General features: G+C 36.5%; 1 protein-coding gene across 1 annotated transcript in view; it reads left to right on the top strand.

Annotated features, from left to right (window-relative positions):
• The first annotated feature begins 399 nt into the window (after window positions 1–399).
• Window positions 400–15,988, top strand: part of LOC120542097 (polypeptide N-acetylgalactosaminyltransferase 10-like) — a 106,838-nt gene continuing 91,249 nt past the window's right edge. The window contains exon 1 of the mRNA XM_039774256.1: window positions 400–633. Coding sequence (XP_039630190.1) covers window positions 478–633 — 156 coding nt within the window. The 5' untranslated portion in view covers window positions 400–477. The remainder of the gene's footprint in view (window positions 634–15,988) is intronic.

Raw genomic sequence — 15,988 nt, 5'->3', positions numbered from 1 at the left:
GTTTGGAAAGAGATAAACAGAATATATCAGAACTGCACTGCATGCATTAATGATCCGTTCTTGACTTTTTTTAATGAGCGCCTCTCGCCCTCGCTTACTAATAACCTGTTTACAGGCGGACTGCAAGTTCCCTGAAAGCGAGCCAGCAAACTGCCGCTCTCATTCGATCTTAAACTTCCTGTACTGGAAAGAAAAACGAGACGGCACAGATATATGCGCACACTTGCCTCCCGCCTGTCGCTTTTCGCTTTGTTTTGAACAATAAGTTCATTCGTAATTTAATGGAGCTTGGAGCTCAGGAATACGTTATGCAGTCTGTCTGCTTCCCCCTCCTCGCGCTCCGTAGTGGTTTGTTCCAGTGAGCGGAAGTGCCTGTAGTTAGTTATTGCGTGGCTCAGCTCAGAGTGAAAGTTATCAGCACCTCGAACGGATACTTCGTGCTACAGTCTATAGTACTGCATTGATACCTTGGGGGATATGAGACGAAAGGAGAAAAGGCTGCTTCAGGTCGCCGGCTTGGTTGTTGCGGCTCTTCTCTTTCTACCCAACGTGGGTTTATGGTCGTTATACCGAGACAAACTGCTGGAGAACTCGGGAGAGACGGACCGGGCTGGCGGTGTGGCGGCAGTGCAGGTGAGCAGGCTTACCGGTGCCTGATGCCCATAACTTGGCCTCGTCACTGTTCCTCGTCTAGTGACTTTTTATGGTTCACATGCTAAATTCGGATATGGGGTGGCTATAACTGGCTGCGACTAAACTGACGAAGGATCTGGTTACTAGCAAAAGCTGTCAGGCGCATCGTTTTCCGTGTAGACAGAAACCGGCGCTTGCAAGTTGTAACATTTTGGGAAGTTGTCAGCCACTTGCAACGTACTGGAGCAGCGTGTGTTTACTCCTTCGTCAAGGAAAGGTGACTGACGTGTCGCGTGTCCCATCAGATGTAAACGTCATATGTAGACACCAAGTATCATTAATCTTCATTACTGCTGACGGGTCTGAGCTTTTTATAAAAGCGCAAGGTGCAGCTTTTTGGCACGCTTAACATGTGAATGAAAGTAAGAAGCTTCCTGGTATTGTTCGTATCTTTTCGTTGTTTAGATCCCTGGAATCGACAGGCCATCGTGTTTGACAAGGGCTTGTGTTAGTTCTAACCCCAACGCAACTTCGCCTTTAATAAAGAATATTTTTAAGTGACCTTTATATGGAAAGAAGTGAGCAGCAGGTTCAGTTTGGGTCATTTAATGTGCTCCTTTTGTGGATGAGGTGATGATCTCTACACTCGCATTAAAGTGTTTCCCATGTGTTTTTATAAACAGTTTTTTTTCCCCAGTCTTAATCTTTCTTCTACTTTGTTTCTGTCACTAAACACTAACAACGTTGTATTGTTTGTGGCAGTGAATCTTTCATCATGATTTATTTTCTCGTCTTTTTAACCTTGTTTTAATTCAGATCTCTCTGATCCTAAATGTTATTTATTTCTTCCCATATTATAGGATTGCCACTTTGTTTTTGCATTTAATTAATGCAAATTTTTAATCTATTTGCAATTTCAAATGTTTTTTTTTTACTTGATTTCTTGGCATGTTTATGAGCTTTTGCATCCAAAGCGACTTATCTGAAGAAAAAAAAAAAAAGACAGCATAATCGAGTAAACATCAGTTTGGGAACAAGTGTTACAGGGCAAAAGTACAAAATTGATCATCACAAGCGAAAAGCAAAGAATAAAATACGAGTGGGTTTCAATCCCTAGGTTGCAAAACCTTGTTAGACAGAATTGCACAGAACAAGAGAGTCTCCAAACACTTCTTCACCCCACTAAGGGAATTAGAATTTTGAATGGAGGTGGGCAGCCAGGAGCTACACATGAAAAGTTTCTGGACTGAGATACCATGCAACAGTGGTATCACAAAACACCATTCATCAGCAGACCTGAGTGGTAGAGAATAGAGGACCTCAAATATGCATATATGTAAAAAATATGTATAGGTGTTGACCCATTAACTTAATGTGTGCTGCCTCAGGGAGCCAATGTGGTTGCTCTGAAAAGAGGACTGACACATGCTGCCTGCCTTGGCTTGTGTTGGTGTATTTTAAATGTGCCCCAGCCAGTAGGGAGTTGCAGTAGTCCATTCATGATAAGATCAAAGCTTGGACCAGGAGTTGTTCTGCATTCTCTGTCAGATACGGTCTGATGTTATGGTATTGTACCAAATGTACCAAAATGGCCTCTGAAGGACAATTGGTCATCGATCACTACTCCAAGGCTGCGTACAGACTTGGAGCCTGTTAGCAATAATAAGCCTAGCTGAATAGAGACAGTGCGCTAAATTAAATGGAGAAGGTGGGATAATAAGTAGGCATAGCTAGAGAGAGTTTTCCTTCAAGCCAGAGAGGGTTGTTATTTGGCTGATGCCTTTATCCAAGATGGCTTGCATATTTGAGAGATACAATTGGTTGCAGTTCTTTTGTTTATTTTTTTTTTTGTTTGTTTTTTCTCCTCGAGCTGGAGCCCCAGCAGGTGAATTTCCTAGCTCATGGTTACACAGTGTCAGTAGTGAGATTTAAACTCTTAAATTTAGGGTATAAAGTTCAAAACTTTAACCACTTTGACAGTTTTATCACTAGTTGACTCTTGCATACAAAGCTCAAGTACAGTTTTCTGTTTTATCAGGTACCTTTTCACACACATTCAGCCTCTTGATCACCTGTGCTCCTCCCTAGTGATCGACATCTTAAGGTGCTTCACAAGATAATCATGGCACTTTTCATACTGGCGACCTGTTCTTTTTTTGATTTGCACATGCAAGTTAAGAATTTCATTTAATCCTGTACATGTGACCTTAATGACACCTATAAACATATAACTTGTATAGATTTGAAATATATTTTGAATTCAGTGATTTTAAAGGACTTGTCTTGTGTTGCATAATTAAATATATGGATGACTATAACCAAATTTTTCCTTTGCCTGAGTAGCTGTATTGAGAAATCACTATATGTCAATTGTATCATATTACCTTGACATTGGCTATCCTCCAATTATTGTGTCATCATGGGTATGAATTTCTCATTAAGTTTAGTTTTATTGTAAACTACTCTTTGAGTCCTGTTGAATGTTCCAGGTGAGATTTTTAAATATATATACATATGAGTGTACTGCACTGAATCTGAACCTGCTGTTATTCGTGATACTTGATTAGACACTAAATACAGTTGGAAATGGGAGTTGTCACTTGCAGTACTGACATCCTTGGATGGTCATCATGATAACACATCATAGTCTCAAGTTCAAAATTGTGCACATTTTTTACAGTTCAAATTTTTTAATTTAATTTTGGTAGAACTTCGTAATAAGGAGTCAATGACTATTTTTGTTTAGTCTGTACTTTGTTACACATGCACAGGTATTCAGCCATTTGATCACCTATGCTCGTCCGTAGTGAAAACCATCACAGGGCGCTTTACAAGTTGATCATTGCACCAGAGACTGGCTATGTGTCCAATGTTGATTAGCCAATGCAAGTTAAGAATTTCACTGTACATGATAAATGTAACAGTGAAATGCCAATATAAACCTATAACATGTATAGAAGCAAAGTACATTTTGGATGCAGTGAATTAAAGGACTTATCTTGGGTTACCCAATTAAATATATGGTTGATTTATAACCATTGCTTTGCCAGAGTAAGCTGTATTAGGGCTAACTCTCTATCTTATGTCAATTGTTTTATATTAATTTGACATCGGCTCTCCTCCAGTTACTGTGTCACCATGGATATAAGTTTTTGATTAATGTTGAATTGTTGAATGTTCCTGTTGAGATTTCAGATATTTGCAATTATATTGCACAGAATGTAAGCATTCTCTTGTTACTGATTCTTGACTAGACATTAAATACAGTTGGAGATGAAGTCATCATTAACAGTACTGATATCCTTGGATGTTCAGTCTTGAGAAAACATCATAGTCTCTAAAGATTATGATCAACAAACTAATGAAGAAACTAAATTGATAAATGTCTTCATTTTAAAATGGAAAAATCTTGAGAAATGTGGATTTATGGTTTTGTTAGGGAAGTATGCTGTAGCATAATTTAAGGTGTTACTGCTTGGGGGGAAAATTCAACCGTTCAGAAAGAAAAAAATCAAACTGAATTTTTATGTAGTTACTAGACAATTCAGTCCAACTTTTCAATTTGTACTTGTGTGGTGCTTCCAAAATACTAATCAAGCTCTTCAGATTTTCTGAAAATACCTGCTTTTTGCTCTTTGGGGCTGGACAGATGGTTTAATGTGTAAATATCACAAACTTACCAGGGACATCATACACATCATGTAAAGTGTGCTCATAACTAGGATTCAGTTCTACCTCCGTATTTACTCACTGTAAAGTAGCAACAAGCATTTACAATGTTGACTTTGTGGGTGTTTATATACTGTAGTTGTGTCAGTTCATGCCTTTGTTTGCAAGTTTTTCAACTGAAAAGATTAACTTTTTCTTAGTTTTTTTTTGTCAAAATGTGGTTGATCTTATTGTTTAATGTTAAAATTAGATTAGATTCACTTTATTGTCATTACACATGTATAAATACAGGGCAACGAGATTCAGTTTAGCATCTAATCAGAAGTGCAAAGAGCAGAAGTACAATAAATATAATATGTGCATATTATGTACAGTTAAATAAGATGTTATTCACATTATAAATGTAGTAAAATTATACTCAATCCACAGTTTAGGGTGTTTTTGTATTTTTTTTTTTTCCCCCAAAATGATGATCGTTGTAGATTTGGTTACTCTTTATTTCTTAAATATCCATCCATCCATTATCCAACCCGCTACATCCTAACTACAGGGTCACAGGGGTCTGCTGGAGCCAATCCCAGCCAACACAGGGTACAAGGCAGGAAACAAACCATGGGCAGGGCACTAGCCCACTGCAGGGCACACGCGCGCACACACACACACACACCACACACACACTAGGGACAATTTAGGATCACCAATGCACCTAACCTGCATGTCTTTGGACTGTGGGAGGAAACCAGAGCACCCGGAGGAAACCCATGCAGACACGGGGAGAACATGCAGACTCCACACAGGGAGGACCCCGGAAGCGAACTTGGGTCTCTTAACTGCGTGGCAGAAGCACTATGGACTGTGCCACCATGCCGCCCTATTTCTTAAATATGTACTGTATATCTAACTATTGCACACCTAAAATTTACCCTAAATTTGGAAGCACTGAATAACAATGACCATTTTAACTGCATTGTTTTGTTTATGTCCCACATTCAGAATTCCTCATGCCTTACCTTTCAACTTGATCTGAACGTCTTTCTGATCCCATCTATCACTGCCACAGTCTTCAGCTATACCTTAATGCTAAATAATTTGGTTCATAGACATTGTGTTTTTTCTGTTATACATGACTTGCAATGTAAAAGCTTTCCCATAATTATAATTGGGAATTAAGAGAAAACGTTATACATCAGTACAGTAGAAATTTTGAACACAGATATTTCTAATATAAGTTAAGTTGTTATACATAACTGTAAATAGTTGCACCTTGTAACAAATGCAATCTGAATTTTGTTTTTATGGTAGTATTAGTAGTTTTATAAAATGTAGAATGCATTTGAAGATTGCAACTAAACCTTTGACCTCCTGTATATTATATTATAATAAAGAAGTGTTTCTTGTGTAACTGGCAGTATTTCCCTGTCTTAGAACACCAGTTTTTTGGTTTGTCTGGCTTCAGTAAAGATTTATGGAGTTGTAGTGCTGATGTCACACTCTAATGGAATATTTGCAATTTATTTTTATATAGCTTTAACTTATGATGGGCCTCTTTATTGAGCCTGTGTAAGGGATTTTATTTGGTAAATACAAACACACTTTGGATTGATTAAATCCCTTTCCATGTAAAATAAATGTTTTTTTTAAATGAGTCACTATAATTTCAGCATAGTTTAAAGATGACGTTTACTTAATGCAGTGGCACTTAAGGCCCACAGTGGTTGTAGGTTTTACATTTAGACATGCTGTTGATTTGAACTGTTTGTTTAACAAGACCTTTAGGTGTAGCACTCTGTCTGCTGTCTCAGAAATTAGTAATTCAGTAACTTCTCTTTGACATTCAGAAATGCACATCACGCCCTTTAGTGTACACAAGTCTGTGTGCGTTTGCTTCAATTTGCTTATCCAGGATTTTCTATTTTTTTCTTTCTCTCTCTTTCAAGAACACAGTGAGTGAAAATGATGAATTGTAAATTAATTGGTTAAATCAGTGCTACTATATATGTGTTCATTATTATGTAGCTAGTTTTAGTAAGACTGATTTGTAGTAAAAGGTTGGCGGTACTTGTAGGTGTTCTCATTATCCTTGGTTAATTATGGTAATTTCCTGATGAAGTGTAGGCTTGGATAGGATTTCTAACTCGGACAGATATACAAATTATTCCTTTATGTCTAAAGATCAGAATATTTTTATTAAATGGCATGTTCCATTTACAGAAATAGTTGGTGGGGAGAAAGCTTTGGTGGATGGCTTGTTAGACGGTCCGCTAACCTGGGTAAACTTGGGGGGGTGAGGGGGGGCTTTAAACAAGTGATAATAATGAATATCTTATTTTGAACAAGAGCTGGCAGCCACTGTGGTACTCCAGGATTTGGGATGTATACAGCCTGCCTTAATTCAGTTCCATTCCTTATACTGTACTACTTTTCATGACATTCTCTCTTGATTTTCTAACCACCACCTGATCTAGCCACCTGTTGGGACATAAGCAGACACTCCCAAACTGTCCAATACACCTGTTGCATGAAATCTTCTAGTAAAAGAGGTTAAAAACAACAAGAAACAACTTAAGTACATGTATGTTAGGCAGAATGCCCATTTGGGGTCAGATGGAGTGTTTATTCTTTTTTCTGTCCTCCCCAGTCGTGTGACTATAGCATCAGGTTTATCTTTAAGAGACTTACATACATTCGTTTTTAGGGACTTTTTCTATTACCTATATATCTTTGTTATGTAAGTGCACATTGATTTTTTTTCTTTAATTTTTGATTTGCCATTTATTCAATCTTTTTTTATCTCATTTTAATTTGTTTATCTTGTTCTTTTCCTTTGGCATCTTGCAAAGCACTTTAAGGTACATACTTTATATGAACATTTGCTATAGAAATAATTAGATTAGGTAAACTTTATTAATCCCATGGGGGGAAATTCAGATGTATACAGCAGTAAAAACATGACAAACAGACTTACAGGACAAATAATAGAGCCAATGAATGAATAAATAACTGTGTATTGTGCAGATATTTCCAAATGAACTAAAAAAGAGTATGGCTATGGGCAGAAAAGACCCCCAGAGGAGCTTCTTAGCACACTGTGGTGGAATGAGCACTTTGACTAAAAGTGCTCCAAGAGAGCACTTACTGGTGTGGAAGAAGGGAAATTTTAATGATGACATCTAATTTTGCCATCATCCTTTTTGTCCTCTTCAGCTTCCAGTGGTTCCAGGGTTTGAAATGTGATGGAGCAGGCGTTCCTGATAAGTTTGATCAGGTATTGTGCATCTTTTGAGCTAGAACATTTTCAGTAGCTTGCTGCCAGGGTCTACTTAAGATGTCCAGTCTGCTCTGGCTCTTCTTGTACAGCGGCACCGTGTTGTCAGACCAGACCAGTTTGTTTATGTGAACCTTCAGGTACTTGCAGCTGTGCACTACTTTCACATCCTCCCCTTAAAAGTGTCTGGTACCAGAGACTTCTCGGAATGCCACCACCAGCTCTTTTGTTTTGCAAATGTTGAGTTACAGATGGTTGTCCCTGCACCATAAAATAAAGTCCTCCACAACCTTTCTGTACTCTGACTTGTCTCCACTATTAAAGCAGCAGGTGATGGGGGAAATGTTTTCTCTTCACCATGTACCTTGGATGTTGGTAATGTAATTAACCTTAAACACTGTTCGGTGTTCAACATAAAAATGTTTATGACCTAATTCAAAAAATTATTATGCTTTAGAAATATGATGTATACAGTTTTAAGTAAGATTTGTTTTGCAGCATAAAATAGCTCTTATGTTGCAAAATGTTACCTATTTAAAAATGTTGTTTTAATTGCTTTCAATACCAGTTAGGAATTTGCCATGGCAATTGAATGATTTAATATATTTAAGGATACAGAGTATTTGTTAGGCTCTTAATATTTGTGTATTTTTGTATTTTCCTTCTGAGTTACATGCTGGAATAGCAATGGTTAAAAGGAACATAGTACCATCTGCTGGCTACTGTGCAGATAAATCTGGTTGCTATTTCAGCTTGTCTGATCAGTCTAGTGTAGCAAGCAGTGATCAGGAAAATAGCAGTTTTCATCACAAGGGATATGACAACCTATTGGCTTTTGTTGAGGGCAATGGACTTCACAAGTTAATGCCATTCAAAATGTACATTTTCCTCCCCATTGCTGAGAGCTGTCATCTGGTAAGTTAAAATAATGTATGCAGGAAATATTGCTGCAGTTTTTGAGAGACAATAGCCCCTTTGACAGTAGTATTTTAGCTTTGTGCAATGTGTAAGTGCTTACGTAGGATGGCGTCTTCCAATTGCTTTATGAACCTGGGTAGCATCATTGGGTTTAATCGAAAAATAAAAATTACTTTGCATGAAAATTTTATATGGCAAGGACCAAGGGTGGTGGAATTTGTTAATTGGAAATGTTTAGCATTTGATATAGTTTAATATTTCTTTACTATTTGACTTTCATTTCAGTGAATTACACAAGACAGTTAATGTGTTGACAGCATTTCATTTCACTTTAGATCCACTTTTCCTAGTGAGGGTGGCAGTGACAACGTACAGAGTTTAAAGATAAGCCCTGTTACTTTTTTCCAACAAGGGAGAGGAGACTGTTCCTGTAATAGCCACAAATATAGAAAATAAACTCCTCTCTGTAATATTGGGGACAATAATGTGTTTGCTATTTGTTCCATCATCCAAATCAGCCTAATTAGTGAGTGCAATTGTTGTGATAATTGATCGCCTCAAGATTTTATTACTTGTTATAGATATGGTGCAGCCAGCCACTTTACCTTGCTTTAGTTTATTTTGGTACAAGTTTATTGTCCTATGTACTCAGTACGATACAATGTAACTCTTACTTGCATGTCTCCTCCAAATCCACACAATGATACCATCATGGTTAGTGTGTGTGTGTGTGTGTGTGTGTGTGTGTGTGTGTGTGCTGGTTCTGTCTTAAGAATGGGTCTCCTCAGTCAGAGCTGTACAGTTGTGCATCACTTAATGACTAGGCTCATACTCTTTGTATTGCATTACACGAGTACCCATAAATGAAGTCCTGGTTCTGTTAGATATTATTAAATAATCCAAAATGGGGCGAGTTTTTCGGCTGTATGCATGCCATTTAAATTCATGATTTACAGGCTACAGTGAACGACAGCCCTTTGTTATGTAGGTTTCCATGACCTCTCATGCTTCATAACTCATCCAAACAAGCATTTAGGGTACTTGCAATATTGAACATATCACTTTGTGTTTAAGAGTCTAGTGTGGTTTGTAGCTGGGAGTAGACTTTGTCCTTCTCTTCGTCTATTTATGCATGAATTGTAGCATAAAACCTGACAATGTGCATATGACTAATACCTGATAGTATAATCACTGACAACTGGTGTGAGAGGTTGAAATGCCACTATGGTGGCAGATGCTTTTCTGTCCTCTGTAAACGTAATGCTTTTCGTGTGCCAGTGATCTCCCGAGCAGCAGAGTATCATTGAATTGCCACAGTCCAGAACCGTGATTTGCATATTTCCTGAACTGGTTAGTTGAAATTTGGATAATGCTAATATCATTATTCCAAAACACAGCAATTCACCTTTGTCCTCTTTTTGCAAATGTAGAGGCCAGTATGGATTTTCCAGAGCAGTGTATCAGCATGTGCTGTTGTCCTGGTCCAATCATACACTAAGGAACCTCATCACAATCCTCACCTAGCATGAACCTCATTACTATCATCACCTTATCACTAGCAATTTTCCCAGTTCCTCCTGGAAATTCCAGGAGTATTCATTTTATTTATATTGTCAACATATTTTGTGATGCATGTTGTTAAAACTCTCCTATGTGCATCATGTAATGCTTGCATAATGTGTTCTTGATCAGTTTAAGTAAGGGAGTAATTCTGCTTCTGTAAAATTTACTGTGAAAGAAAATGCCTGTGTTAGCAAGAGTCAAGTTGCAACTTGAGTTATGTTGCTGGGGTGAGTGTGCCTTATAAGATAACAAGGGTGAAACTGACAACTGCATCATTATGAAAATAGTTTTAAGTCTCCATAATTGTCATTTTTATTGAGAACAACTGTGGTTCTCCTACTCATTCAGTGACAGAAACGTATTACTGAGAATGTGAAAAAAAAAATTTTGCATGGCTGTTTTAAGTCTTCACAGCTGCTTAGAAAGGCACTACATGTTCATTATTACTGTTGCATATCATTGGACCCTTTGAAATTTCACACTTTTAAATAATGGACAAGAAAAAGGGGAAAAATGAAAGTTGTCAGAACATCTTTTGAAATTATAGTTAGTTATTTTTATGTTCAAATTGTTGAATTTGCACCTGAATGAATAAAAAGCATTGCTGAAAAGGTGCAGTTTAGTTTTGTCATACTGAAAGTATGGCCAAAGCATGTAAAGTCAATCTCAAACAATGAATAGAAAAAATAAATCATTAATGGTGGTAGGTACCTTAAAAAAGGTATTTTTTGTTGGAGTTAACCAGATAAGATTACTGCTAGTGCTGTGGGATGCACATCTACCATGCCAATAGAATTGCCTAGATTTTTAGCAATTATTGTTACTAGAACACTGCACAGTTCTTATTTGGTTTTCTGTGAGATGCAGTTGGTGAAGGTGTAGTACTCCTGAAAGGGTGATGATGAATAAATCATTCACTTGATGCCAGTTCCCTCATCAAACTAACGCTAAATTCAAATAAATTGCATTAAGTGACAATATATAACAATCCCTATCAGGTATTTGCATTAAATCGTCAACACAAAACATTTTTTTTAAGAAAGATCATGAATAAATCATTCAGTTTATGCCCGTTTTTTCATCAGAAACTACACTGAATGAGGCACACAACAACAACTTCCCTAAGTGTGCCTCTACAGGTCTGATCTCATAGGCTGAATGATTAAATGTAAAGCCCTACAAGCCAAACAAAACAACAACAAAAAAAAAAATCGGCAATTTTTAATTTTTTTTTTGGATAAAGGGTTTTTCCCTAAAATTGGGACGATTCTCAAACTTAAAAATAATATATTGTTGTTTAATTTTACCTAGATTATTAAAACAAGTAAATATTTAATTGCTATTTTACATGAATTTCAGCTCTGCCACAGGCAAAAAGAACATTGAAAGACATTGAAAGAGCTGTCACAAATCACGTTTAATCCCAAATTACAAGGGGGGAAAAAACAGATACATGCATTTTATTTTGAGTTATTAATTTGTTTTCTGGAATACCTCTGCAAATGTTTTAGCATGCAGTTGGGCCTAAATCAGGCACCAGTTTCATAAAATAAGCCAAGTTAACTTTCATAATAAACACAAAAGTGACAAGTAACCTAAAATATTAAATGTATGAATTTTATTTATGAGGATGCTCAGCTGTTTGGCAAAGAGTTTAGGCATGGTTCATACCTGTACATATCTAGAGATGCAAATTAATGGAGGTGCTTTTGCTGTGTGTCTTGTGTTTTAATGTGCATTTTTAATGCATGTTAATGCAGCTGGGTTTATTTTCATATGCACATTTTGCTTGCATCTCTCTGTCATTTTATATTTAAATAAGGTTTTCTTGTAGGGTTGAAATCACCGGAGACCTTTTCTGTCGCTTGAGCCATAAGATGTGTTCTATAGCACTCTGGTAGTGCAATACCATCTTTCTGGGCTGAGCTTGTAACCAATGAGTGAAGGGTAGGGTGGTGGATTTTCATTTCAAGTGCATGGTCAGTTTTGAGGGTGTTCCATTTTTGTTCACAAGAGCCTTTTTCGGAAGTGACTTATGTAATTATATTTTAGTGAAGAGGTGTTTTTGGGATATTGAGAGCCTATTGAGTTGATGACATGATGTTTGGTGTATGTGTGACATTTTTTTTCATGGAAACTTTTATTTGCCGCTGTTCAGCATTGGTTAGCATAGACACCTATTCCATCAGAAAGTTTATCTCCATTTTGCATGAAAACATGAGACTAAATTTGTCTTCCTAAACCATCACTACAAACTAAAGGGGTAAGTAACACACTTTTTTTTTTTTTTTTTTAAATATATCAGTTTTGAGTGGAGTAAACCGTTCAACAAAGAAGCAATTCAATACCTTGAAGCTTTGACATCATCTTTTATGCCAGGATGCAGTTCTTTTTTGTATCGAGTATCCACAATTTGTACACTGGCACTGTGGTTATGGCTGATACCTTATGCTGGTCATAAAAAATAGTAATCACTTGTCAGTGATTATTAAAAGAATATCTTATAAATTCTGCTACATGTCTGCCATAACTTCATGCTTATCCTAAGAGAGATAACAAGAATGCTTAAAAATGAGGCTATTTAATAGTGTTGCCAAAATGAAAGTGTGGAATGTCTTAGATTTGTAGATCTTGTTTGATTTCTTCAGTAGTTGTACTGCCAGTTCATATCCCTCTCTTAAAGGGACTGTGATGTCTCCTGTGAAGGAACATGTATGTCATGTTCTTATACATTGGTTGATTATTGAATCCCAGTTTAATTTTGAAAAGGACTGGTATTTCGTTATTTCTTTATTATTGAATTTTATCTTGACAAGGTTTTCTTTTTAATAGTAAAGCTGTTTAATACAGCATAAAATTATGTTAATTATTCTTTTTAATAAGGTAATACATATTATAGTAAAAATCTAATGAAATTTGTCAGATATTAAGTTAACTCAATGTTATAACGTTCATTCTGTTTGAGAAACATTACTTCATTTTCCTTTTGCTTGCTTGGATTTTCTCAAGACTCTCATTCTTCCACACACTTCTCAAGATTAGTTTAATTGGTGACATTAAATTGGCTTGTTAAGGGTGTGTGTGGGAGTATGCTATGTGATGAACTGGCATGGGTTGCATAGCAACAGATTCAGATAGGAGATCCGGGGCAAATAGCAGACATTCGGAAGCAGTAGGGATGGTGCCTGAGGCAATATCTGACAAATAGCATTATTAGTGTGTCTTAAATGCACCTTTGATTTGAGTACGTGGTACAAAATTAAGTAAATGAACAAACTCCATGTTCAACCATTGCTGATCAACAATGTGTTTCGTTTCACACACAAAACAGCAGCTGGGAATCTTATCTTTTGCTTGCCTTTCAGGATCCTTGTCCCACTTATGTGGAAGGAAATTTACACTTATAAACTTTTTTTTTGCGGGAGAAATAGTCACCTTGCTACTGATTGTTACTGCGCAGAACCAAATTAATTCCTGTCGTGGGTATTTTTCTCTGTCTTCTGTTTTTGTGTATTTGTCACAATGAATGGCTTCAGATTTTTAGAAATAGAATATTAGATTACCCTGTGATGGACTAGCACCCTTTCCAGGTGCTGTTACTGTCTTGTTCTTGATGCTGGGACAGCCTCTTGCTGCCCTGTTATCCTGCCCAGCAGGTTAAGAAAATGAATGTTTAATATTAGGTAAAAGAACCAGAGTAAATATATAACACCACTTCTAAACTGTTTTACTTTATTTAAATAATAGATATGCCACGACCTGTAGTGTCTATGTGAAAATGTAATTGCCCTCTTAGTAACACAGACAGCTGATTAAAGTTAGTTCATAATTAGACAGTTAAACCTGATTGCTGCCAGGCCTCTAGAATCTAAACTTCACTATATATTGACCCTTACCATGAGAGTGAAGTGGTCATCACAAGGTTTCTAGAAGAACACTATGCTCCAGAAGTGATGAGGAAAAAATAAGCTTGAAATTTCAAAAAGGGCTACAGAGCCATTTATAAGGTGATGGAACTCCACAGCACCACAATGAGAGACATTATATCCAAATGTAGAATATTTGGAAGAGTGGTGAATCTCCTCAGGATAAGGACAGCCTGCCATCAAGGGCATAATGATGACTCATTTAAGAAGTTAAAAAGAATCTCAGGAAATCCAACAAACTGTACTCCTCTCTAGCTGCTGCTAAGATCAGTGTTCATGACTCTATGGAAAAATAGAGATGGAATACAAGTGGAACTCGTGAGAGTAGCTAGCTAGAAGCTTCAGTTATGCAAAAGTGACATTAGTGCTTGTCTCACATTTGCAAACAAACATCTGGGTAATCCAAAAGCTTTTTTGGAATGATGTTCTATGAACAGATGAGTCAAATATGGTAGATGGATAGAACTCTCTAGATGACTCTGGTCCCTCTGTGTCTGGTGTATTGCTAATAATGCATTTGACAGTAAGATCGTTATTCCTACAATAAAGCATGGGAGTGATTACATATTATAGGGATGCTTTGCTGCTTTAGGACCTGGAAGACGTGCCATTTTGAAAGGTACTATGAATTCTGCATCAGAATACAGTATTCCACAAAAGTATATCTTATCTGTCCTTGATCTGAAGCTAAAGTGTAATTGGGTTATGCAGCAGGACAATGGAATAAAACACAAATCTACAACTGAATGGTTAGGAAGAAATAAAAGTGAAGTTTTAGAGCAGTATAGTGAAAGTACTGAGTTGAACTAAATTGGGATACTGTAACAGGGTAAGAAACAAGCAGTCCATGTGTGTAGACTTACTAGAGTGTATTGAAGCAATCTTGCAATAAAGAGTGCGCTAAAACTCCTTAACATTGATGTGAAAGACAAGTACCAAATTATAGGACCCTTTTAGTTGCAATTGTTGCTGTTAAAGATACCCTTAACCAAGTGTTGGATAACTTTTTGTTCCTTGAATAAAGATAGTCATGATTTAAAAATTTTGCTTGCTTAGTCAGGTACTTCTAATAATGTAGTTTGTCTACAGGTCTGAGGCCATTCCTCATGTACAATATGCAAAAACAGATATTAGGAAGGGGTTTAACATTCTGAATTTGTTTTCCCTCCGCTGTCCTAATAGATACTTGAATATCTAAAATAGATTTTGATTAATCAGTAAATAGGGGAAAAGTGCACTGCTGAAATGACACACATTACTAATAAATCAGCATTCTTTGAAAAGATCAGTTAAAATTAACATTTTCTGAGGGATGCTTATTAAAAGTTGGATTGAATATTTGCATTGTAGCTAGACATTGTGAATATTACATGCTTAATACAATTCACCATATGATTTTTATTAATATGTAAACTTTCATATATCCACTTTATGGAAAAATTGCTACAAAGCCTGAAAGAGGCTGAATTTCATGTTGCTGTATCTTTTTATTCTTAACCTAAAGAATTTTACAAAAATATAATTGCATGGGTGCTGTAAACTTCAGTTAAAGAAGCAGTGCTTCCTGCAGCAACTATACATAACTGCTTTGGAATGTTCTCTGCTCATTGTTGCCAGGGTAGGGCAATCCTGATTTAGATCAAATGTAAGGAAGTTGCAGATGTGATGGTTGTAAAATTGTTTACATTTTGATAGCTAGTATAGAACTGCACTAAGGTTTAAATGGATCAATCTTTGCTGAATTTTAGTATTAATATCCTGACCAAAGCCATCTGTGTGGCAGTTGACAGCATGTTTAGTGTCTTGAAACTGGCAAGCAAATTCTAACTGCACATTTTCTGCCAAATAAATTCTAAAACTGAAAATCATGATCAGTGAACTTCTCATGAAAATATTTATTTTGATACATGTAATTAATTGGTTTTTTGAATCTTGTAATTTGTATGTGTATTATCCAAACCCATTTATCTTAAATAGATTTGCAGGGAAGCTAGAGTCTATCCCAGCAAGCATC

This window comes from Polypterus senegalus, chromosome 13, assembly GCF_016835505.1.
Source record: "Polypterus senegalus isolate Bchr_013 chromosome 13, ASM1683550v1, whole genome shotgun sequence".
In the NCBI taxonomy this organism is placed as follows: Eukaryota; Metazoa; Chordata; class Cladistia; order Polypteriformes; family Polypteridae; genus Polypterus; species Polypterus senegalus.
Note: the sequence above shows the minus strand (reverse complement) of the source record. Positions and strands in the feature narration are given on the sequence as shown.